This window comes from Egretta garzetta, unplaced genomic scaffold (assembly GCF_000687185.1).
Source record: "Egretta garzetta isolate BGI_Z169 unplaced genomic scaffold, ASM68718v1 scaffold140, whole genome shotgun sequence".
Lineage (NCBI taxonomy): Eukaryota > Metazoa > Chordata > Aves > Pelecaniformes > Ardeidae > Egretta > Egretta garzetta.
This window is the reverse complement of record NW_009258376.1, coordinates 51110-76674: the sequence shown is the minus strand read 5'-3', so window position 1 is coordinate 76674 and position 25565 is coordinate 51110. Positions and strand designations below refer to the sequence as shown.

General features: G+C 49.9%; 1 protein-coding gene across 1 annotated transcript in view; it reads right to left on the bottom strand.

Annotated features, from left to right (window-relative positions):
* Nucleotides 1–3631: 3631 nt before the first annotated feature.
* Nucleotides 3632–25565, bottom strand: part of XPO6 (exportin 6) — a 42258-nt gene continuing 20324 nt past the window's right edge. Inside the window, 15 exon segments of the mRNA XM_009639798.2 lie at nucleotides 3632–4393; nucleotides 6857–7087; nucleotides 8098–8196; nucleotides 10256–10417; nucleotides 10861–11032; nucleotides 11526–11640; nucleotides 12962–13117; nucleotides 14284–14473; nucleotides 15405–15551; nucleotides 16021–16165; nucleotides 18360–18452; nucleotides 19688–19847; nucleotides 21512–21581; nucleotides 24090–24182; nucleotides 24958–25066. Coding sequence (XP_009638093.1) covers nucleotides 4292–4393; nucleotides 6857–7087; nucleotides 8098–8196; nucleotides 10256–10417; nucleotides 10861–11032; nucleotides 11526–11640; nucleotides 12962–13117; nucleotides 14284–14473; nucleotides 15405–15551; nucleotides 16021–16165; nucleotides 18360–18452; nucleotides 19688–19847; nucleotides 21512–21581; nucleotides 24090–24182; nucleotides 24958–25066 — 2044 coding nt within the window. The 3' untranslated portion in view covers nucleotides 3632–4291.

Sequence of the window (25565 nt, the reverse complement as noted above, 5' to 3'; positions counted from 1 at the left end):
GGGGCACCCTCCCGCCACGGGGCATCCCGGTACGGAGCATCCTCCCGGCACGGAGCATCCCGGTACGGGGCACTCTCCGGGCACAGAGCATCCCGATACGGGGCACCATCCCGATACGGGGCACCCCGGTACGGGGCATCCCGGCACGGGGCACCCCTAGCATGGAGCATCCTCCCTGTATGGAGAATCCCTGGCACGGAGCACCCTCCTGGTACGGGGCATCCCTATTGTGGAGCATCCTCCCGGTACGGAGCATCCCCACACAGGCACCCCAGTACGGAGCATCCCCTGGTACAGAGCACGCCCCGGTACAGAGAGAGCCCTTCCCTCGGCAGGGCTGAGCCCAAACCCTGCCGCGGCGGGAGCAGAGCCTGCACCCATCCCGTGGGTGACTCAGGGGCACGGGGGGAACCAGAACCTGCCAAAAACCAGCCCCACTTCATGCTTTGCCCTTGGTGGTCCAGGCAAGGAGGGACCCTGGCTCTCAGCCCAAGCTGGGGTGCAAGGGAGCACCGGGATCCCCCAGCCCTGTTGAAGGGCCACAGCAGGGAGCACCCAGGACATGGGGCACCCTGGGCATGCAGCGGGTGCTGGGAAAGGGGCACAGAGGGAGCCCCTTGGGGGGTGAGCCCTGTGCAGGGACAGAGGCACCAGGGCCCCTTCCTTGGCCCCAGCCTGGGCTGAAGGAGGCAGAAAAGTTGGGGAGCTTACGAAGCAGCGGTAGGCACAGCCCTGTATGCGGGAGAGCGGGATGCTCCTCTTCACAGCATCCGCTCCAGCTCAGATTTGAGTTTTCCTTAGGGTTGAAGTAGATCTGCAAGGGGAAGCCCTGCAGGGAGGTGTGGGGTGCTCCATGATCGCCCCAGACAGCCCCAGCACAGACCCCACGCCAGGAAATTGCTCTTTACTGAGCTTCCCATGCATCTCTTGGGAGAGCAGCTTGCCACAAACATTGCTATTCAAATCTCTGCAAATTCATGGAAAAGCCTGGTCACCCCAAGCCTGTTCTCTAAACCTGCGATGATCCGAAAGATGAGTCGAGGAACGTGCCCAGCACACACTGGTTCAGAGCAATTACTGGGGCTGGGAGCCTCTCTCCAACACGCAGTCGGCTCCTTGATCCCCCTCTCCTTTCTCATTTCCCCTCGACCCCACAAATTACAGGGAGTGGGGGACTAGGGCCCCCCTTAGCCTCAGTCAGGGGGGCAGGTGGGGGCTCACAGGGCCTGCTGGGCCCAGCACGGCTGCAAAAGCATCGGACGTGGCTTCCCCGTGGGCAGGGAGAGCAGCAGCTCCTGCAAAACAGACTTTTTGCTGGCCAGAAGCTGGTGCCACCCACCAAAACAGGGGGCTGGGGGGGTAAAAGGCCCCATTCCAGCCTGTGCTGCACCCGGGGGGACCGTGCAGAGGAAAGGGGGGGTTAGGGAAGGTTCTACGTGTGTGACTGCTTTAAAGTGGGTGCCCTTTGATATTTATCCAGCAAGGGGCCCTGCTCACCCAGAGGGCCGGCACCACGCTTTGGGGTGACGGCTGGCAAAAAAGCTTTGAGCGCAAGGGCTGGCAGGTTCCAGCCTGGGCTTTGGCCGCCTTCCAGCTGCTGCCCTTGATCAAGCAAAAAAAAAAAAAAACCAACAAACCCAAAGCCCCTGTCCTCTCACCCTCTGCCAGGCCAATGTTTTGCAAGAAATAGAAGCAGAGATCGATGCCGCGAGGGGAGCCGTGCCAGCAGGGGATGAAGCCCCCTTAGCCCATCTCTGAAGGCAGCCACAGCCAGGGCGCTGGGAGGTGGCGGCAGGCAGGCACCCCCGTGTCCCCCCATGGCATGGGTAACAGCAGCAGGGAGAGGCAATGTGGGGAGGTTTGGACCCTGCACCGTGTCTCCATACACCCAGTAACCGCCAGGGAAAACGAGGCCTCGGGGGTTCCAGCGCATGCGGTGACAGCGAGGGACGGCAGAGCCGGCTGCTCTCCACCACGCGCTCCTGGCGCAGGTTCTGGCTTTCGCTCCCAGGGCAGGTCAGAGCTCTGCAGGTCCGGTGCCAAATCATCACCCACCTTCACACCAGTCTTGTCCCCAGACAGCGGCTCACAGCCCTCGGTCGCAAGGCGTGCACCCGGCCAGGCCTGCCCTCGGCAGCCTGGACTCTGGCTCGTGGTGCAACTTTCAACTCAAGCTGCTCGTTGCAGGGTACGAAGCCCAAACATCAAACTGGTGCCAGTACAGGCAGCCCAGCTTTGTCCGTACACAGGTTATCCAAACAGCGTACGTTAACCTCCAAACAGCAAACATGCACATTGCAGGATGCTGGGTTTTTTCCACAAAATCTTAACTAAAGAAAGAGCAGGGCAAGTGCTCCGTCTCACCCCGATACCTCCCAGCTCTGGATGCAGCCACCTCATAGAAGAATGGAATCGTTGAGGTTGGAAAAGCCCTTTAAGATCCCCATGCCCAACCGTTCCCCTACCCCTGCCATCCCACCACTAAACCCTGGCCCTAAGCACCTCAGCTGCCTGGCTTTTAAATCCCCCCAGGGATGGGGACTCAACCCTTTCCCTGGGCAGCCCCTTCCAGAGCCTGACAGCCCCAAGGGGAAGGAATTTTTCCCGATGTCCAACCTAACCCTGCCCTGGCACAACTTCAGACCAGCTGGGCTCCCCTCGCTGGTGGCTGCCCGAGGCTCTGTGGCCGGCTGTCAGTGAAGCCTACGGCCCTGAAGTCACTTAAAAATCACCACCGCCATCCCCAAACGTGCATTTAAAGCCGCTTTATTTCTCTCCGTTGTTGTGGTCTCTGTGCCTTACTCTCTCCTGATAGCATGGGCCCCAGGGCAGGACCCGGCCCTTGGCCTTGTTGACCCTCACCCCATTGCCCTGGGCCATCCAGCCGGTGTTTTACCCAGCAAAGAGTGCACCCGTCCAAGCGCCGAGCAGGCAGTTTCTTCTCCAGGAGAATCCTGTGGGAAGCGGTGTCAAAGGCTTTACTAAAGTTCAGGCAGACAACACCCACAGCCTTTCCCTCATCCACTGAACAGGTCACTTCAAGTCCATGTCTACAAACGTTTATGGGAGAACCCGTGACCCAAAAACCTTCCCAGCTGCATGATCAGAGATTCACAAGCCCCACAAAGCCCAGTCCTGTCTGACCAGGGACTGGGGTTTTGGCCTTATGCTCAGTGGCCACTATCGGGTTGTTCTGGCCAGCGGCTGCAGCCTTCAGCTCGGGTCTCCTGTGGTGCAACACCGCGGATGCCAGGCAGCTCTTGATCAATTCAGGCAACAAGGCTGCTGGAGGGGATAAGCAGGTCGCCGCAACGGGTAACAGAGAACATCAGGGAACAGCGGCGGCGAGACAGGGCAGGGCAGAGAAGAAGTTAACACCGATCAGCTCCAGTTCAGCCCAGCTCCTCTCACGAGCTGCTGGAGCGCTCCCAGGGCGCCGTCCGACTCACGTGGAGCCCGGACGAGGCGTTTCCGCACCCGGGGCGCAGCTCGGGCAACGCAGACACCCGCTGCCTGTCCTCTTGGCTGGTCACGGGGAAGGGCTGCGGATCGCTGCCTGCGGCACAAAACGCGTTTTCATCTATGGGAACAGCTCGGTGACAGAGAGGCCTACAAGGCAACTAAAATAAGTTACAAGTTATTTAAAACAACAAAAGTAAGCACTTTATTTCCATTAAGCATGTTGTTTTAGTATCACAATGGAATGATGAGAAAACGTTTAAAAAAAAAAAACCAAAAAAAGTCTCTAATCCCCAAACAGCAGGGAGGTTTTCAAGGCAATTTAAAAACAAAAGGAGTGACAGAAGTGCCAGAACAGTCCCAACATCACGAGACGACTCCTCCGAGAGCTGGGCAGGGGCAGGAAGGTGGAATGACACGAAGGTACGAATGTCTGAAGTGGTCTTTGGCGCTTCTGCCTCACGTTTGATACGTACACGATCTCTCAAGACAACTTCACAGAAATCTCCAGACGCAACAAAGTGCTACGTTAGTAGAACAAAACCCCGGCGAGAGGACTTTCCGTACGGTTGAGATGCCCTGCGGTTGGGCGTTAAGACACATCCTGCAGACAGTGCTGACTCCAGCTGGGGGCCTTTGGGTTGGGAAGAGGAAAAAAAAAAAAAAAAACCCAAAAAAAAAAAGGAAGCGTGGTGCGTGAATCCAAGATGTGCCCATGTGCAAGACACTGCGCCCTGCAGGACTGACAAAACCAGGGAGGAGAGAAGGTGGTGGCAAAATGAAACACGGATCCGTTCCCTACAGTGATCGAAACACGAGTCCAGTGCAGTAACTATAGTTTCACAGTTCCAGGGGGCAAACTGTCATTGCAGAGTCTGTAGTAACGCAGGTCATTCACCAGTCTGTGCACATTCTGGGTAAACGATGGCAGATCCTGGAAAAGATCAAACACCACGTTGTACGGCAAACAGAGCAATCCCTACAAGCACTGCCTCACAGCGGAGAACAGAAGGGAACCGAGGAGGCCAAGCATCCGCCTGTATTTTCGTACTTGAGAACAACAGACCCCTTCCTCCGGAGTCTGAGCCCAGGAAACCCGAGTTCCTGCAGCCCATGTGCAGGGAGCAGAGACTGCTCCAGAGCTGAGAGCTGGCTACAGAGATCTGGGCTCTGTGGACGGCACCGGCTTCTCGGCGTGCGGCCAGGCACTGCACGGAATGGTCGGGGCACGGCCATCTGCAGCGGCAACTGCTCGCTGCGTTCCTGCCAAGGCTCCCGGCTGCCACCTACCCCAGAACAGGGGCTCATTTTCCTGAAGGGCAGTTGCCTTCTAGAGTCCAGTGATTCTCTCAAGGCTCCTTTCCTGCCCTCAAACCCTCATCATCTCTCACGGGAGAGGAAGCACTCAATGGATGAGCAGGCTCCGGCAGATGGAAGCCGCAACCTGCCGCACTGCTGTGATGGTCCACAGGGGGTTATAGACCCCCGTTTGCTTCACACGCATACGAGGGGTTTGAAAGACCCGTGAGCCATTGCAGCTACTCTGCTCATCTTCACTGTAACCCTCAAACATCTGGGCAGCAGCTGGAGCGAGATTTTGGCAAGGGTCCCCACTCTAGGAAACGTCAGTCTACCCCATGAGAAAACTTCCTCCAGGAAACATATTCCCTAACTCCCACAGCACTCAGCAGTCCGAGAGATGAGACGGCAGCTTCTACTACCTACAGCAAAAAATCCTTGGCCGGGCACTGCTGAGGATGGAAGCGTTTGGAACAAAAGGTACCGCCTCAAAACACTGCCCTGAGAAGCTCACGGCTGCCTGCCAGCGTGTGGTAGGAGAAAAACTCCGCATCCTGGGAATGCTGGCACTCTGCTGCAGCCTTTCCCCTTCTTACCCTGTCCATTTTGAAATTCCTTCCCAGCACGTTTTTCTGGTTCGAGTCCACACCATCACAACTGGCCAGGAACTCGGGCAGAAAGGCCGAGTAGAAGCCATCAAAGTCCACTGAGGCCATGTTGTAGGTGGCAATGCCGATCTCCTCCTGCAACAGGTCATGCGACTTGTGGACCAGCACCTGAAGCAGCACGTTCACGAACTGGAACAGCATGGTCGTCCGGAAGATCTTCTGCACAGTGAGAGAAGCACACAGTTAGGTGTCTTTGCACCAGCGATCCTCCCACAAGATGGACCACAGCGGCCAGCGCGTCGCTCCAGAGGCACAAACTCATCAAGGTCAGACCAGGTAAGCGAGCACGGCTGCACAGGGCTGCTTCAACACCAGCAGCTTCTGAGCCATCAGCGGGGCCTGCAAACTCTTGTGAGCAGAGAGACAATTTTCCAAGCCAAGCCAAGATCAGGAATGGCTACAATAAGCCAGATTAAGTGAACGGTGAATTTGGCCACACTCGCAAGATCAGGAATGGCTACAATAAGCCAGATTAATGCCAAGCTTTAAAGTGAACGGTGAATTTGGCCACACTTATCTCATGCGTCCGACCCAAGTTTTAAGCATTGGCATTTAAGCAAAGAGCATCAGGTCCCATTCAAGCTGCAGCCAGTTTTAGCCCTGCACAGTGCTCCTGAAGGCCAGGGAATCTGGCTAGCTGCCTGAAAGCCTGCACCAGGCAGCGTTAACCTGACAGGCTGTCCTTGAGTGTGACCACAGCTGCAAACCCCAAAGCTCTGCTTTCACAGGCTAACCAGAAGGGCAGGACCCTGGATTCCAACTTTAATCCTTCATGACAGCAGCTAACATGTCTAAATTAGAGGGTGTGGAGGATGGGTCTTACATGACAGCGATGGAGGGAACCACCTGGCAGTGGTAAACACTGGATACCCCGCAGCTGACCCAGATGGGGATGTTCCTGCCCTCAAACCCTCATCATCTCTCACGGGAGAGGAAGCACTCAATGGATGAGCAGGCTCCGGCAGATGGAAGCCGCAACCTGCCGCACTGCTGTGATGGTCCACAGGGGGTTATAGACCCCCGTTTGCTTCACACGCATACGAGGGGTTTGAAAGACCCGTGAGCCATTGCAGCTACTCTGCTCATCTTCACTGTAACCCTCAAACATCTGGGCAGCAGCTGGAGCGAGATTTTGGCAAGGGTCCCCACTCTAGGAAACGTCAGTCTACCCCATGAGAAAACTTCCTCCAGGAAACATATTCCCTAACTCCCACAGCACTCAGCAGTCCGAGAGATGAGACGGCAGCTTCTACTACCTACAGCAAAAAATCCTTGGCCGGGCACTGCTGAGGATGGAAGCGTTTGGAACAAAAGGTACCGCCTCAAAACACTGCCCTGAGAAGCTCACGGCTGCCTGCCAGCGTGTGGTAGGAGAAAAACTCCGCATCCTGGGAATGCTGGAACTCTGCTGCAGCCTTTCCCCTTCTTACCCTGTCCATTTTGAAATTCCTTCCCAGCACGTTTTTCTGGTTCGAGTCCACACCATCACAACTGGCCAGGAACTCGGGCAGAAAGGCCGAGTAGAAGCCATCAAAGTCCACTGAGGCCATGTTGTAGGTGGCAATGCCGATCTCCTCCTGCAACAGGTCATGCGACTTGTGGACCAGCACCTGAAGCAGCACGTTCACGAACTGGAACAGCATGGTCGTCCGGAAGATCTTCTGCACAGTGAGAGAAGCACACAGTTAGGTGTCTTTGCACCAGCGATCCTCCCACAAGATGGACCACAGCGGCCAGCGCGTCGCTCCAGAGGCACAAACTCATCAAGGTCAGACCAGGTAAGCGAGCACGGCTGCACAGGGCTGCTTCAACACCAGCAGCTTCTGAGCCATCAGCGGGGCCTGCAAACTCTTGTGAGCAGAGAGACAATTTTCAAGCCAAGCCAAGATCAGGAATGGCTACAATAAGCCAGATTAAGTGAACGGTGAATTTGGCCACACTCGTCTCATGCGTCCGACCCAAGTTTTAAGCATTGGCATTTAAGCAAAGAGCATCAGGTCCCATTCAAGCTGCAGCCAGTTTTAGCCCTGCACAGTGCTCCTGAAGGCCAGGGAATCTGGCTAGCTGCCTGAAAGCCTGCACCAGGCAGCGTTAACCTGACAGGCTGTCCTTGAGTGTGACCACAGCTGCAAACCCCAAAGCTCTGCTTTCACAGGCTAACCAGAAGGGCAGGACCCTGGATTCCAACTTTAATCCTTCATGACAGCAGCTAACATGTCTAAATTAGAGGGTGTGGAGGATGGGTCTTACATGACAGCGATGGAGGGAACCACCTGGCAGTGGTAAACACTGGATACCCCGCAGCTGACCCAGATGGGGATGATGCAGGGACTCCCCCACTGTCCCACCGATGATCCCACTTCCTCAAACAAGTCACACAGTCACTGTGCGCATCCTTTGCTTTCCCTTGTTGTCACAGGAGGGAACACACATCAAGGCTGTGCTTTGACCGAGTTGGGATCCATCCTGTGCCCACCACAGCAGTACCGGGGAGGTGGGAACACCGCTCTGACCAGCAACGTACCCATCAGGATCATGGCAACCAACCAAAGGCTGTGGCAGACAAGCCCCCGGATCCTGACCTTGCGTTTCTGAGCCGTTTCAAACGAGTCTCAGAACAGCACCCACCTATCACCACGCACAGCACGCACGGTGGCCAAATGGGACCCACCTTGTGGTACAGCTTCTGCTTGGTGTTCAGCGTCTCCAGGTAGAAGAGGTTCTGCTTGAACAGGTGAATGTCAGGTTGCAGGAAGGACTGGCCAAATGCCTACGGGACAAAGCAGAATTGAAAGAAAGGGACTGATATTACAATGTGTATCCAACCTGCCAGGCAGAGCAACATCATTTTCACCCCTGACACCAGAATGAACCTCTGGGAGCCTCTGCTGCTCCTCAGTGCAGCAAACTAATGAGAGAGGCAGCGGTTTAAGTCAACCATGCTGGGCCAGACCAAGAGGAATGAAGACATCTTAGTGGAAACACGGTGGTATCCTTGCAGAAGAGTTGCTAAGCTGGGTTCTGTGGGGAACAGGTCGGCCAAGCTTGCACTGGAGAGGAACGGAGAGGCTGAGCAGAGCTCCCTCAGCAGGCAGTTCGCTCGTGAAGGATTTGGCTGTTTCTCAGGGATGCTACCCGAGGTAGCCCAGCAAGCACTGAATAAAACCAGAACACACGCACAGGCTTTGTTCTCAATCCAAGTCAAAAGACCAAGGCGACTGGCAGATGGGTTTAAGGTGTGACGGCACTAAATTGGAAAGAAGTTAGTGATGGGAGCTGGGACACTGACCTGGGCCTTACGGGAACAGTAAAGAGCCTAGGAAGAAAATTTGCTGGACCCTGCTCAACTCTCCTGGTGGGCCTGCACAGACTCTGTGATAAACCATCTTTTACACCTTGTGCTCCTCAAACACTGTACAGATGATGTAGGCAGATGAGGTAAGCTCTGTACAGAGATAGGTAGCAGAATTTTACCAGTTGCTGCTTCAAGGCATCACGAATGGAAGAGTTTATTCCCCCGTACCAGCCATTTATTGTTAAATGGATAAAAGTGGCCCAAGTCCTTCAAGACTGAGCCAGTTCTGGACTCAGATCTCTGGTGGAAACCAGCACACAAACTATTAATATCCTCAACACAAAACACTGGCCACGTGGAGAACATTTGCAGAACATTTTAAATAAGAGTTTTGTATCAAAACAACAGGCGCCAATTAGTAAAACAAGTACTTCAGCATTGTCAACCAGCCTGAAGTTACTACTGAGGTTACCACGTAAAGATCTTCCAAATCAAGGCATTCAGGTGAATTTGGAAGTGGAGAGATGCTCGGACAGCCCTGCACAGGGACCAGCTCGAGCCTCATTCACAAAAAAGATGCTAAGGAAAGGCCAGAGAGAAACACCAATACAGTCCATGCCAGTGCAAGAGCTCCCTCTTTGCTCACATATCAGAAGGGACCCAGTCTCCAGAAGCACTCCGTGATGGTGCAGCTCTGCAAGAAGTCCTCCCTCCTTTTGTCTAAGCACATGGCCCTCCTCTCTGGTGTCCACTGGCCTTGGACAAGCAAGCCCTACTCTGAGGTTGCAGATCATGGTGCAAGCATGCTTCTGTTTACACTGACGTGGGCTGGAGGTGAAGGGCCCCACGTCAGGCACTCTAATAGCAGATTAGGAGGCTGATTTTTTCCCCTGATTTTTACTTTTAAGTTGCACTACCTGTTCTGGGGACAGTTCTTATGTCTAGGAACAGCAGAGGAACTCATTTGGCCAGCTCCGAACTAAGTAACATGTGGAATACAGTCTGTTAGCCTTAAAAATTCAAAGTCCCCAACCTCAGAAGGCCAGTGTGTGTGCACATGCGGGCACGCTGCCTCTGCCTTCTCTATTCCCCAGGCCAAAGCCCACCAACCCTTCTCTACGAGATCCAAGGGTACAGCATAGAGCAAGTCCATATGAATGAAAAGACATCCTGGTCTCAGGAAAACTTCCCTGCACTGACAGTCTGTATTAATATTAACCACAAGCCTTTAACAGAAGTAAATGGGTCAGCACCAGTAACATATTTTTAGGTCCAGCTGCAGGATGAGGCATGGAAGGGAATTAACATTCCTTCCTCACCGCTTGCTTCCCTGGCACAGTGAGGCACTGTACCTTGTGAGCCCACCAGCGAGATCACTCTACAAACACTTTGATTTTCAGCAGCTCCTGAAGGCAAGACCTCGCTCAAGACATGGTCTGGACCCCCATCAGCCACACGCGTAACGCACTGCCACAAGCAGCACATGCCCCACTGCAGAAAGGCTTCCGGACATCCGTGGGAGTAGCTGAGTTACCTGCATAATGGCACTGAACTGCGCTTCGTTCTCCATCTGCTCTTCTGCTACGCCTCTTTGGACACTAGCCAACACACTAGATTTGAAGAAGTACCGCCAATTATGGTGGAGGACCCGGAAAAGCAGCTCGAACAACTCTGCTTTCACATCAGGAGATGAGCGCTAGGAGGAGAGGAGAACAAACAACTCAAAGCAGGCTCCTGTGCTGGAATCCCACTCATCCCCTGGATCCCGCTCTAGAAGCACCCTGCTGGGTGGCCATCCAGGGCAGCACTTTGCAGCCAAAGCACCAGAGCATCAAAGTGTTTCCGCCTAAGGAGGCGCCAAATTCAGCAACTGTTGGATCATGCTAAGAACACATCATCGAATTTTGAGCTTTACCTCCTGCTTTGAGCACGTCTGTAATTTTAGCCTCTGACAATTCCTCACAAAATCCTCCACCCATGCTGCTTCCAATTCCCACTGCCTAGTCACCCAGATTTCCCTGCACAGGGACCGATATTTACAGCTCTTGGAAAACACAAAGCTTCATTGCTCCCACCCCCCCAGCAATGCCTTCCCTCCCCACCTCCCCCGTCCCTCACCGCGTGCGAGAACAACCCTACCTCTGCGATGATGGGGTAGACCTGCTCCATGCACAGTGAGATGACGCTGGGTAGGAAAGGCTTGAATACTTGGCCTGGCTCTTGCACCACCACTTGCAGTATTTTCAGAAACTTCTCCACCACCCGGCAGCCAGTGCTGCCCTCATGGAGGATGCTCTCTGCCAACTGCTCCCTACAACACAAGCAAAGTCTTTGCATAGGAACCTTCCCAGGGATCTGCACGCTGACCTAATGTAAAGGAAAGCAGGCAGTGCTTCTCAACTTGCTCAACTAATACAGCCCAAGCGCATTAAGCCACAGAAGGGAGCTAGGTTTTGATAGACCCCCTCCCCCAATAAAAGCTGGAGAAGTTGTTGGGGTACCCTCGGATCTTGGGTAGAAGGCTGATAGGCAAACATGAGACTCCAAATCAGTATTGCACACTTCCAGAAAGCCCGTGGGAGAGCCGAAATTGCGTGAGGGCCTGTATGACTGATGTTCCTGAGCTGGGTGACTTCAGACCTGGAAGCACTTTCCTTAGATTTAGCCCTGGGACACGACAAAAGTCTGGACACAAAGGGGTTGGAAACACTTCGCTCTTTAGGGGCAGGCACCCATTGTGTGAGCAGCTTACCAAGATAAATCATCCCAAGGGATAAAAAGAAGTGACCAACACAGGACAATACCTGGTGAACATGTTTAGGAAGGTCTGTATGATCTGCTCAGTGAAAGGCACTCCCATCTGCACCCTCAGTCCTTGAAATAGGGTGAGGAAGAAGCTCAGCATCTCATCTGTCACATCTAAGATAAGAACAGGAAGGCCAAAAGAATGCATTAAGGTAACATTCAAACACATCAATAAGTCTTTTATGTGAGATTTGCTCCTCCTGTACAGGGAACCCTAGTTACCCATGGAAATTTAGCAGCAGGGTTGCCATTAGAATGTGAAACCAACAGCCGGTACCTATGGGGCTTAAAAAAAAAAAGTTCATCCATTTCTGAAACCGCCAGGGATGACAAGTACAGGCAGCACCAAAAAACTCTGAGCAAAGACGATACTGTCAGCAAGCCTGGTCTGCCCACAGAGTGCTCGGAGAAAGCTCTGGCGATGGTCTGGGCCGATCTCCAGTTGTTCGCTGCTCATACAGGGTTAACAGGAAATGCAAGGGAATCCAAACCAGCTACATGCCTTGGGGTGGCTAGGAGACAGAAACCAGCTTTTTCTGTTTTTTGGTAGGAACTGAAGAGACCCTTCTGACTTCAGAAGTCATTTTCAGCACATGGTTGAGCAGTTAGCTGATCAGCACCGCAGCTAATTCTTCATCAGTCCCAACATGCCTTATTGAATAACCACGGTAAGCTGAAGCTGCTCAACTCCTTCACACAGCCTTTTCTAGCCAATAAATAGCAATTGCAGAGGCTGCCAGCCTGTTCCGAAGACAACAGCTCGCTGGAGCCACAGCATCAGCTTGCCATCTTGGATCCTCTCTGCACTTCAACTTTGTTTTGCCTCCCCCATGCCTGCTTCACTGAGAAAAATCCCACCTAGCTCCAGAAGTTTTTCTGGAATGCCTTACTCTTCACAAGAGAAGCTGCTGCAGCCCTGGGTACTCGAGCTACCCACAAAACGTTAAGTCGCTAGCTGTAAGACTGCCAAGCAACAGCCCTGGTTACATCTCAGGAGCCTTTCCTCTACAGGGGAACCCCTCCACCCCCCATTTGACCTGATCTAATGAGATCTACTCCTCTTTGTCTTCAAGCTTCTGGAAAGAATCTAAATGGCAAATGTAGCCAGATTGGGTATTTTAAAGATTTTTTTTTTTTTTTTGTGCTCAGGATCAGCTCCATTCTTGCTTCACTGCTGAACACAACACAAGGCGTCTCCATCTTCTGGAATTGTAACGAACCTTCACGCCTGTATCCTAGACAGGCAGAGAATTTCTCCCTTTCCTCTTTTGATTCAGCCCAGCCCACCCAGAAGTACAGACTCACATTACACTTAGGCACAGCAAACCCACGCGCTTCACATGAACACCCCCACGATTCTATGCTGATGGGCTTTGGATGTTATCAGTAGGTCATAAAGCTACTCACAGCATTAAAGCCTGTCCTATGGTTATACCTGACTGATGAATGAAAGCTGGGAAGAGGGCTAGTGAGACCTGCACGGATTCTTGCAGCGACTGATAACAGATCTGTCGAGACTTGGTGGATTCTCCAGAGATACTTTCTACAATATCTTCTAAAACGCTGAGCGTCTGATGGATGATCGCTTTGGCTGCAAAAGAAGAGAGGTGATACTTCCTGCATGTGTCAAAACTACTAATCGGAGGCAAGAAATGAAGAGAAGTCAAGTTCACACACACAGAAACTAAAACAACCTACAAGGCGGCACGCACACCAAACCCAGGTTGGAGCCAAAGATGTTCCTAAGAGCGTGTTCACATTTTAAACATCTAAACGGGTTCAATTTGTCACTGTGGCCACTCGCTTTCCTAAATTATACAGGTTTACTGCCCTACAGAGGCACCCACCGCTCAACTACTCAGGCGCAGAGGCCGAGGGGAGCTCTGAACAATATTATCCACGATATGCCAACACTAAAGAACCACTAGCCAAGAGAAAAGCAGCACGTGATGACAGCAAAATACACTGCAGATTTCTATTTCTGAAAGTAACCACCGGAGTGATACACAACCACTGTATAAGCTAATCCGGCTTCTGGGAGAACTTAACTGGCTCAGTTCAGGCTCAGTTCATGTGAGCCATCTGCTGATATGCTTCACGTGGGGAGCAAACCACCCTCTCCCATGCTGCCGCCCGGCCAGCACGGCAAGTGTGTCAGAAGCCATGACACTGCGTACTTCTAAATTTTTAAAGTGATTCTCAAAAAGAGACACACCCAAAAGTAGTCCCAAAACATAGAGAAACTTCCAAAGGTCCCTGGACCCCATCAGTTCAGGGCTCTCCTGCTACACATATAAACCCTTTACGGTACTTCCCAAGTCGGGAAGACATTCTTATTTTGCCCTTAAGTTTTAATAACCATTGCCTTCATTAACACTGCCTCCAGTCAGTGTTTCTAATACTACAGTGTCCCAGCATTAGGCTGGTGAGTATTCCTAATGCAATCACTGCTGTTCTAAGCTTTATCGCAAACTTGACCCCACCTTCCCTGCACGACTGAGGAAGGCAGTACTTTGACGGAAGGGTTTACGGGCAACCTGGGGTGAGAGTGCCTTTTACACACCCAAAGAAGAAGGGTCTCAGGGAAAAGAAAAGAAAAAAAAAAAAGAGAGAAAGAAACCACAAATTGCTCCTTTCCTGTCCTCCCCATACACTAAATACAGTTCCTCAGCCGAAATAATTCTTGGGAAAAATCAGCTTAATGACGCCTATCAGCCGTTTGCACCGCAGCTGTCAGAAGACAGCACACACACTTACTGTCCTCCAGCTGCACCTTCCTCTGTGGCAAGATGGCATTGGATTTTAACTGGCGGTATTCTCTCGTGAGGGCAGAGATTAGGCTGGCGTGGTTGGTGGAGCGAACCGCCCACTGCTGTTCGCTCTCTGGAAGATTTGGCCAGGGCAGCAACAAGACGTTCGACAGCGCTCTGCACACCAACACCTGGGCCTAGAAGCAATCACAGAATCATAGAATCACTTTGGTTGGAAAAGCCCTTTGAGATCATAGAGTCCAACCTTTAACCTCACCCTGCCATCCCACCACTAAACCCTGCCCCTCAGCACCTCATCTCTCCTTCTTTTAAATCCCTCCAGGGATGAGGACTCGACCACCTCCCTGGGCAGCCCATTCCAGAGACATTAAGCAAAGAGACAAAGTTTTACTGTGATCACTGTTCACTTTACACTAGAGCACAACCCTGGAGTGACTTTTTACAGCCGTGCAAGGCACCCAGCAGCGCTCGCTGGTTGAGGAAAAAGAGTTCAACAGCAAACTAGCAGCTCTGCAAAGCTGAGAGAAGCAAAGCTCCATCACTTAAGGGCTAGAACCAGCTCCCAGCTCTGTTAGCCCTTCCCTGCAACAGTAAGTCTCTGTTCTTCATGTTCATAAACCAAAGCTGATGCCACTTCCATTACTCCTCGTCTGGTTTACACACTAAGTTTCTATGCTTGCACAGCACTTTGTCCCTCCATGCCAGCACACAACACAACAGCATCCCAACCTCCACCCAGCTTTCCAGTACTCTTGTAATATAAATACTAGCGTGGAGGGAGGCGTGCGGAATGCTAACCAAAATTTCACAGAAAACTCTCTGTATGTGAGAATCAGCATCCTGGAAAGACAACACAGAGTCAGGGACTGTGTCAGCAAATGAGAAAGCAATAAGATCCAAGAGTTGCAATCATGTTTTTCCTTATGCTGTTGCTTGAAATAGATCATTAGTGATAAACTGTACCACCAAGATTCCTGGGCATCCACAGAGATAACTGCTTCCCCCCACTCCCTTTTTTTTTTTTGAGGTTATACCGCACTACAGTAAGAGCCGAGGCACAGCTTCCCAAACTTCTAATCTACATTCTTCACGTTTGAGACAAATCACCTTATCGGGCAGCCGCTGAGCAGAAGTGTCCGTGATCCTGTTGAACACCTTCTGTACTGCTGGGATGCTGATCAAGAACACTGGCCGCACCGTGGTGGCTAGAGACACTAGCAGGTGGCACGCGGAGAGCAGCAGCTTCTCCTGCACCTGGAACAGAGGAAGCTCACGGTCAGGCTGCCCAGTAACACCACCACGGAACCACACGGTGCAACGCTGGTGTCAGACAGCACAGCAAGCTGTCGCTACTAGGTTTTTGCAAACAAGACAGTTTTTAGTATTTGCTTGTCAGCCACAGCACAGGCCAGTTCCCTTGGTACTGTGGGAGAGAGATATTTCCGTGCTTTCAAGCCATCAGACTGAGTTTATATGGCTGTAAATTGCTTACTCTCATATCAGCTTGCCCTACAGCGCTATTATTTAGAATTGCTCTTGGTCTCACCTCACAGGAGACATTTGCTGTGGCTCTGGAAGACAGACATCCAGCTCCCACAGACTGGTTCACACCAGGAGCCACAGCATGGCCCAGAGCAGACCATTAAACACCTGAACAGCACAGCAGTCTCCTGCTCCAGGTGGAAGCCCAGCCTCAGCCCTCAGCCCAGCATGACGGAGGTACCTTCGAGCTGATGAGGGGCGTGATAGCCTCCAGAGCGGTGGAGACAAGAGAGATGAACTGCTCCGGGTTCTGCCGGTGAACTTCGCTGTAGAACTGTGCCAGCCAGTGCGCGTAGGCTTGCAGCGCTGCCAGGGACTGAGCGTGGCTGTGGAGGAGCAGAGCGAGGGTAAGACACACGCAGGGGACAAAAGGGACACAAGCAGGACGGCTGCAGGAGGGCACGAGTCCTGAGCATGGTGGGTAGTTTCAACAGCATACTGGGAAAGAACACCTTCTCAAAGCTGGCGGTTTTTCCTCAAAAATCGTTTAGTGGGCTAACTTAATCACAACCCGAGTTTCACTGGCAGCGATAAGAAGAGTTTTAAAGTTGTACTACGCTCGCTTGGGAGGACTGTTGTGCCAGCCAGCATTAGGTAAAGACTGCAGAATGGCATCCTTCGTTCTTTTCAAAACTCTTTGACATTGTATTTAAGCATCTGAAGAGCTCTGGGATCTCTGGTTAGACTTAAAAGTCTTATGCTGTTAAAATTAAAAGCAACATACGGTGGCATTCTGATTCTGCAGAAACAGGCAGAAAAGTGGAAGGCAATCCCAAATTCACACAGTTTGAAAGATTGCAGAATGGCGAGTGCCATGACAATCACTTCAAGTATTCCCTGATCTTGCAGCACAAGATTCATTTCACGTGCCCACTCGATTACAGGCAAGGGGGGACAGAAGGTAATTGCCTTCTAGAAATCTTTTGGCATCCAGTCCCACACAGTTGTCAGTTTATAAAATGCATTGCCCACTCGCAAGGAGGCTATCCAGCCAATCCCTATTCTTCAGATTTTATTGAAAAATAAAATACAGCTGTGAATGCTCATATTGCCTCCAAAACCCAAGGTTCTCCCACATGCATGTGTCCCCACCACGGTGACTGCATTTAAGATCTCCGTTATCTACAGCAGGCAACTCCCAGCTCTGCATCAACCGCTCCTGGACACCTCCGTTTCTGTCAGCAAGTCCAGTGGGTTTATGCACAGTAGGGAAAAGTAAGGAATTCTATTTAAAAAAAACCCCAAACTTACCTTTAACAGAAGGTTGAAGGTGGGTTTTGTATTTTATTTTTGAATCAACGCTTTGCCTTAATATCTTATGTTCCCCTCTTAGTATATTTACTGCCTAAACCCTTCCCCACTCTTCTATTAACTGAGAATAGGTACATTCCCTGTGACTACCATTAGCTACATGGCCTAACATTTTTTTTTTTGCTTTGTCTGGGACCCTGTACATTCGAGGCATATTTAAAGGCGTGCTGTAATTGCACTCATCTATTAAGCAGCAGTATTAACTCAAAGGTATAAACTGGTAAGGTCAATTTTTCAGTCAACCTACCAGTTGATCATCATGGAAAATCAAATTATTTTAGACCAGAAGAGGAAAGAGACCATTAAAAGAACATCATCTGTAACAAAACCCAGTGCTAGCAACTTGGGATTATGAGGAGAAATCCAGGGACCTACAGGATAAAATCTAGTGTGGGTTTTCAAGGAGCTGCTACACAGGCAACGACAAACTAGAAGAACCTGATGCATTCGGAAGGATAACCTGAAATTCTGCTCACAAAATGCCTGCTGGCACAGAACAGGTTTGAACTATGCAAGCTCTAAGAATAGGAGGTCTCTAAAAGGCTGTCACAGAGGGGTGTTCTCCTACTAGCAGCATTAAGATTTCACACTTAGTGTCAACTTCTGGATCGAAGGCATTCATTTGCTTCAGAAATGGCTTGTGTAGCTGGAAGGCATATGTCTGTCTGGGAAGCCAAGGACTTGAAAGCCCTGTACTAGGAAAAACATCTTTTACCTGAGCCATAGACCTGACTTTGGTAGCAAAAAAAAAAAAATAAAATCCATAAACTGGAACTACACACCAACAGTGGATCCATTTCTTAAAATACCACTATTGTAACACTTTTTTACCATTTAATTGTACTGCAGAAGAACTAAGCTTTTACAGCCATTAGCATAGGGCAAAATAAGTTTGCTTTTACAGCTAGTACAACCACATTTTTACTTCTTGTCGCAATTTTTTTCTTCAAATAACCTCAGCACATCAGTTTGAGAAAAAAGTGGTTCAAAATACTGACAGCAGCCTTGAACTTCAACAGTTAAGAGAAAAGCAGCCCCCTGGGTTAGCTAGGAATCACTGGAGAGATGTGCTTTTCAGAACATTTGCCCAGTGAGTGGTTAGAGCACCAGATTGAGGAGATCTAATGCTTCCACCACCCCGTGTAGGTGCCACATCTGGATACAGTCATTTGCAGAGTATGTATATGCAGAGTAACATCTCATACTCACACATCGATAAGGTCAGGCTTCAATACAGACGGTACTGCAGTTTCAATGTTGTACAGTTTAATTTGGGATCCATACAGCGTTACTTTTACCAGCCTGGAAATGAACACATACAGGGTAGTATAAAGGGACTGAGATGGATAGACACACATAGAAATCCACTTGAACATCTTATCCGAATGCAGCCCTCGGCAAGCCTGTGTCAATATTCAGCTAATACATAGACAAGATTTAGACCACTTAACTGAAAGTAATTTAGAACCTATTTCATTGTTTGTGATACAATGGAACAAGTACCATGTTCCTGGAAATGAAAAAACATAGCCAAGGCAGCCGTGTAAAGCCCTGAAATTCTGTAATTTGCCACTACGTGCTAATTAAGTTTCTTGGAGGTGAAGAATCAAACGACACACCTGCCTTTTGGTTTTCACAGAGCTTCTCATTTAAGAAGAGAGATGGTGGTGATTCAGCTTTGAGATACACAACTCTGAAGTGATCAGACCCTACATTACACTTCCTTGCATCACAAATGCAGATGCTGGAAAACAAGTACCTCAATCTTTTCAAGTGACTGATATTATTTAATCCCTCCTATAAGTTATTTTTTTGGTTAAGGGTTTAGAAAGCCATCTGGGAAACTTAGCAAGGGGAGTGTCCTGGTTTCGGCTGGGATAGAGCTAATTTTCTTTATAGTAGCTAGCATAGTGCTGTGTTTTGGATTTAGTACCAGAAGGATGTTGATAACACACTGATGTTTTCAGCTGTTGCCAAGCAGTGCTCAGACTACTCAAGGACTTTTTGAGCTTCTCCTGCTCGGCCAGGTGCATAACAAGCTGGGAGTACAGCACAGCTAGCACAGCTAACCCAAACTGACCAAAGAGCTATTCCATACCATAGAACGTCATGCTTGGGGGGGGCGGTTAGTTCGGTCGGTCGGTCGCGGGGAGACTGCTCGGGGCTCGGGGACTGCTCGCGGCTCGGGACGGGCTGGGCATCGGTCAGTGGGTGGTGAGCAATTGCCTTGTGCCTCATTCATTTTGTATATTCTGTATATTCTGTTATCATCCTCATTATTATTATTATTATTTTCTCTTATTAAACTGTCTTTATCTCAGCCCTCGGCTCTAACCTTTTATTTTCTTTCCGATTCTCTCCCCCATCCCACTGAGGGAGGGGGGGGAGTGAGCGAGCGGCTGCGTGGTGCTGAGTTGCCAGCCGGGTTAAACCACGACAGGGAGGCAGACAGAAACCTTGGTTTTCACACTCCCTGCAGCGGTGACAATTGCTTGTTGTACTGGCGAAGGGATAGCGAACTCCCCCTCCCCACCTACCTCTCCACCACCGTAAGAGCATCATTGAACCGGGCAGCAAACACGTCCCCAGTGAAGTACTCTGCTAACCGCCCGACGGCCTGCAGCAAGGAGCTCAGGTCCCTCAAGGAGCAGTGCAAACGGCGGCAGTCGTTCTCTGCAGTGATGTTCAGCCTATGACCTGGAAGGACATTACGGTTCATTAGCAACGAAGCCTAAAAGACCTAAGTGTAAATAATCATTAAAAGTGTAAATAACAGCCACTAAGAGCCTAGCAGTCTGAAAACTCATACTTCAAAAAGTGTGTGCAAGGAAAAAAAAACCCCACATAACCTTGTGACTAATAAATACAGCTCGTCGGGATGGGAAACCTAATTACAAAGCTACAGGAAATGCAAAGTTTATTCTAATTACATTACAAGCATTCCTCTTAAATGAGCTCGGCAATGGGTCACAGTTCAAACTGGAGCACTGTCCAAGTGACTGAAATACTCAAACTTGAGGAAGACAAGTTCAACTCTTCCGACCGCCCCATTTCAAATTCCTCTTTACAGGCCGAAACGGATGTTACCAGCTATTTCAGCCTTTCACACATTTATTTTCTTCTATTTGGTACTAATACCTACGTAAACAGGAGCCATTCTGGTTCTCTGTTGACATCAAAAAGCAATCCCAGCTCTGCAGAGAAGGTCCTTACCCGCACTCCCTCTGCTGGCTACAGCGCAGTAAGCGTTCCAGCAGCAGAGGCGTATTTGGAACAAGAGTGTGTATTTGCTTTTGATACGGAGCGTGGTTATTTACTTTCCTATGTCTCAGATACAAGACACGTACTGATAACTGGATTTGCCAGCCTCATTACCTGTGCAATTGTCCTACCACTCGGCTGCGCGCACGTGGTCTCCAAACGTTCCAGACCTTTTACTAAACCAGCAAACGTGTTCTGCAACACCATGTCTCAAAGAAAATCTGTTTTTCTTTCCACTGCCTGTATTTAATCTCAGATTAAGTTTTCATCAACAAACTTGCCATTTTGTACCTTTGGCACCAGCACGCTGTCATCCAGTTCTGAATCCCCAGTTGCACCCGAGCTATTCTTTCTGACCCATCCCTAAACAGCCAGTCCACACGACAGCTTCTAACACAGACTGCTGCTACAGCATTAAAACCCTACACATCGCTTATCCTAGGTCTGAAATGATCCTAAACATTGGAAGTATTTTTTCCTGAACTGTCTAGCCATTCTGCCACGTATAGCAGCATTGAAGGTGTAACAGATTCCTTTACTGGTCGTACCAGAAAACCTAAATATAACCCTAGCTATCTTTGTAAACTACTTGATACATGAAAGCTCCTGAAATGCCAGCGAGGTAAGTCTTCAGAAACTAGTACTACATCCTAAATACTTCATCTTCTCATTGACTCACAATGGTTTTAATTCAAGGCTAAATAAAAATGCTCCTGTGGTGAGTAACTTCACACCAGATTTGAGCCCAATGCAAACAGGAGCGTGACCTTTCTTGAAGTAAGTTTTAGTGGGAGGAAAAAAGTAACCATTGTCCCTCCATCTTAGGGCAGTGTTTGATGCTGCATACTTGTTCTTAACACATATGATGTCTTCATTTCAAGTACCAGAACAAGGAAAGAACCATACCAATAAAAAAAAATAAATCACATTATTAGATTTTTGTTTGCTGTTGGATTTTGGCTACTGAGCCACTGGACACCACACATGTGTTCAGATGCTCAGCGGAATACGGAAGCAGCAACACCAAAGCAGGTCTGGAGTGGCTTTGCAGATCGGCTACTCGAAGAGCGAGGACTGCAGTGCTGGACGGCGGTTATTACCTGTCCCTGAAGTGACCACAAACTGCTGGAGTCCCAGATACACTTCCAAGTTATCCTGCAGAACTGGAAACTAGAACAGACGAGAAATGAGCATGATTTTGGGGCTTGGCAGACAGTCAACACCTAACTACTAATTACTCAGAGCACAGTTTTCTTATTTCTCCCTAGTGCCTTCAAAAAAGACCTTTGGAGAAAAGGCAAGTTGCTAGGTTCTGGGCTGATCCTGCTTCTCATGCCTTGACAGTTGTCATGAAAACAACAAAGATCACCACCCTGAAGGCACTTCTCTGTGGTAACTCTCTTTTTCCCACAAATACCAGCCATCAACCTAACAAGATAACGATCTGTCAAATATAAGCGATGGCACAGCATGCCACCAGCCCGAATACGCAGATGGATGTATGACCAGACCAAACAGAGCAGGGAAGGGGCAGAGCCTGAAGCACAGGAAGCTTAGACTGGATATAAGGAAGAAATTCTTTACAATTAGGGTAGTGAAACCCTGGCAGGGGTCACCCAAAGAGGTGGTGGAAGCCCCATCCCTGGGAACATTCAAGGCCAGGCTGGCCGGGGCTGTGAGCGACCTGATCTGGTTAGAGACGTCCCTGCTCCTGCAGGGGGGTTGGACTGGGTGACCTCTAGGGGTCCCTTCCAACCCAAAACATTCTAGGATTCTCAGCTTGCGTTGCATCCACCTCACCCATAAGCATCAGCTTCTCAAAACGCAGCTATCAAAATATTATTTGACCAAAGAAGTTGAGTTTGGTGCTTCTGTAAGAGCATAGAGAAGGGAAGGACTGCAGCACTCTGCTGGCAAAATGCAGGCTGCATCAAGAACAGCTGAAGCCCCATAGGGAAAACAGCCAAGCGAGCAAACCCCATGGTTGTCACGCATCCTGGTCCTGGAACAGAGCGTTAGCCCAACTCGGTTGTTCAGGACCAGCAGCAAACACCCCTGATCCTGGTGATAGCTCAGCTGAGCAACAGCTTACACCACCATGGGGGAATGAGTTACAAACTGAGACCAGAAAGCTTTCTAAGCAGCGTTCGGCCAGCCGAGGTACTTCAGTGCTATCTGTTAGGGGGTTACTTGCCTTGTGCCTTGCCTTTGCATTTGTATACATACAGGATAAAAACTGCACGCTGACCTTTTCCTTGCAGTTATCCCACCTGAAAGAGTATTTTCCAACCCTGGCATGGTTCTACTTAACTTCTATTGGCAAAGTCACCACATTTGAAGCATTTGGCTTTATGAAAGTCCACTCATCCATCAGCACAGGGAACTGCAGCCTTTCCTTTTCCAGCGTGGGACAGTAACGGCAGCTGCTGTACGTTGGTTTAATTATTGCTACTGACAGAGTAGCCACTGCACTCAACAGCACCGCAGAGCGCCGTGAAAAGCACGCCAAGCTGCTTGAGCATCTCCCAGGTTATCCAGTGCACAAAAATGAACGCAGGGCTCCAGGAAAGCACTCACTAACAAGTTTCTAACAGTGCCTAATTAACAGTTGAGCACCTTTGTATAACTGCAGGAGGAGAGCTATTTAAAAAACCAAGCCAGACAGTCCTCCTCACGTTATGTGTTACTTTCAGGAAGGCGCATGCTCATCACCGTACGACCCATAGGCTCACGGAAACAGCTGCTCCGTTTTTTTGCCTCTCGCTGACTCACGCCGTGCCACCACACTGCAGAGGAACTTCTACTTTCACATAAGGATTATTTTGCTCACTACTTGAGTTTCTAGTAATATCCTTCTAGGGTTTAGCTCAGCCCTAATGTTTCTTAAATAAAAATATCAATCAAAAAAGCAGTTCAGGTCAGGCATCTTCCACCTCTGCAGCAGCTCGGTTTTCTCTGCTTCTTGGGAATATGCTTCGGAGGTATACGGTGTCTCCAGCAGAATTAAGAGACTTGCTCTGAGATCCCACTGCTATACTTGCCTGCCTTCTCACCCAGAGAAAAGGCACCAACTACTCTGAATTTGGCTGGCTTACAGCCTCAGGATCTCCTCCTCAAAAACCCTTATAGTTCTACAAACCCAGGCAACTTTCACCACACTGATTCTAGCAACAGCAGTGGCTCCAGCTGGAGAGAAGCCCTTACCTGTGTTTGTCAGATATAATTCCCAGTCATCCGAGGCGCTCTCTTCAGCATCTGTGTCTAGCCTTCCATTTAAGCAAAGTTTTCGCTCCCCTTAAAACCCTAATAGTGACACTCATCTGCCCAATTCGCAGCGCTGCCTCCCAATATAAAGGCCAAGATAAACAGCAGTGAAGGATCGCTGCCAAATATTTACACTCTGAAAGATGGGAATTTCTAAAGAGCTTGGTGTCTGGCAAGTAGGGCTCAGATGCTCGTGGAAGTACCCTCTTTAAAACACACCAAGAAATTTGACAAAGCTAAAACCCCAAGCTTTTCCCTTCAATTTCTGGTCTCCTCCTTGCCAAGTTTTTTTGCATCCAAAAACCAAAATCTCCTTATTTGTTTGGCACTGTGGCCCCTGTCAAACAGCTCATAACAAACTCCAGCAGTTGGTGCTCATTTCACATTGCACTTTTGGTCTGGATAACTACTTACTAGTGTGGAGAAGGCATGAGTCGGCAAGAGCTCCATGACTTTTGCAACCACTTCCAAGCTCTGGCGCAAGTACCGCTGCCACTCGGTCTGCTGCTATGGGAAGAAACACCAAGGTAAGCACAGCATCTCCAGAGGGAAACAGATGGCTTTTTGTAGACCGGTAGGTCTTACTTGATGCTTGGGACTAGCTAGTTCCTTTCCAGAGCTTGGCTTCTGCCAAACACATGGATACCGAAGAGATACTGCTCTTGCGGTTCCCATGGAGAATAATTTTGCCAACCCATGCTTTGGGGGCACACGCATGTTTCCCTGGAGGGATAAGCCACAAGCATTCACTCCTAAAGCACAACTACTGCTCAGCTGACAAGCATCCGTTACGCAGAACAACCTGCCCTTCTGATGCTCCCGTCTCATCCATTTTGGCTACCTATTCCACTTTCACATCTATCAGTACTGAGACGATGTTTACCAGGTTTTTGTTTGACTCAGGAGAAGTAAGCTTAAACGAAAGCACCAACAATATATGCAGCTTAAAGCTTTTGTCTCAGATATTTCAGCATTTAAACTCCAAAGCAACCAGACACGGACACCTAAAACCTCTGATAATCAGAACGTAAGTACCTGTACTTTTTCCCCATAAGAACCAAGTTAAAAACAAAGGTCACATCCTTTCAGTGTGACTAAGTAAGTTTTTGTTAAAAGCATTTCATGCTGCTTTAAACCTCAAACTCCACACAGAATGGAGCGAAGCAGCAGCTGTCTAGCTCGTACTCCCAAGTACAAGCTCCGGGAAAGACATTCTAGGTGTTACCAGTGCAAGAGCTGATATCTGGACCTGCAGGTGTCCTTGTTCAACTCTGCTCCTTACATCATCATCCAGTGTCTCGTCATCCAGCTCCTCCAGCTGTGCCTGGTTATACCTGAACTGGATCCGATTCAACACCTCTGTCAGCAACAGAACCAAGGCATCTTCGTACCTACAGCCACGGAGAAAACAGAGCAAGAGTTTGGTAAAACAATTCCGCAGAGATTGCTGCGCCCACAGCCCTTCCAGTGCAGATCTGTAAAACAGCTAACAGTTCAAAGCGAGCAAAGCGCCTGCAGCAACAGCTTCACAGGTTTGTTGAGGAAACACCAAGCAGATCCCGGGATGAAGAGAACCACGTCATTTCAAGTCGCAAGCTACCTGCAAGGAAAGAGCCTTGGTAATATCTGATATACCTCTACCTCTCAAAGGGGAAGGGAAAAAACTCTTAGCAATTGAAACAGCCCAAGAGTTCAAAACAGGAAAGGTAGGAGTGGCTTGCCAGGAACGATAGCAGAGGTATGCGAACAGGAGGCATCACCAGCCTCTTGCTGCTAACCTGCTGCTCCTCCGCAGCCTGCCTGGAGCTCTGCTTTTTGGGCAGTGAACGAGGAACAGATGAAACAGGGCAGAGTTATTGCTGCCTACCTCGAGAGGGGACCTCCCCTGAG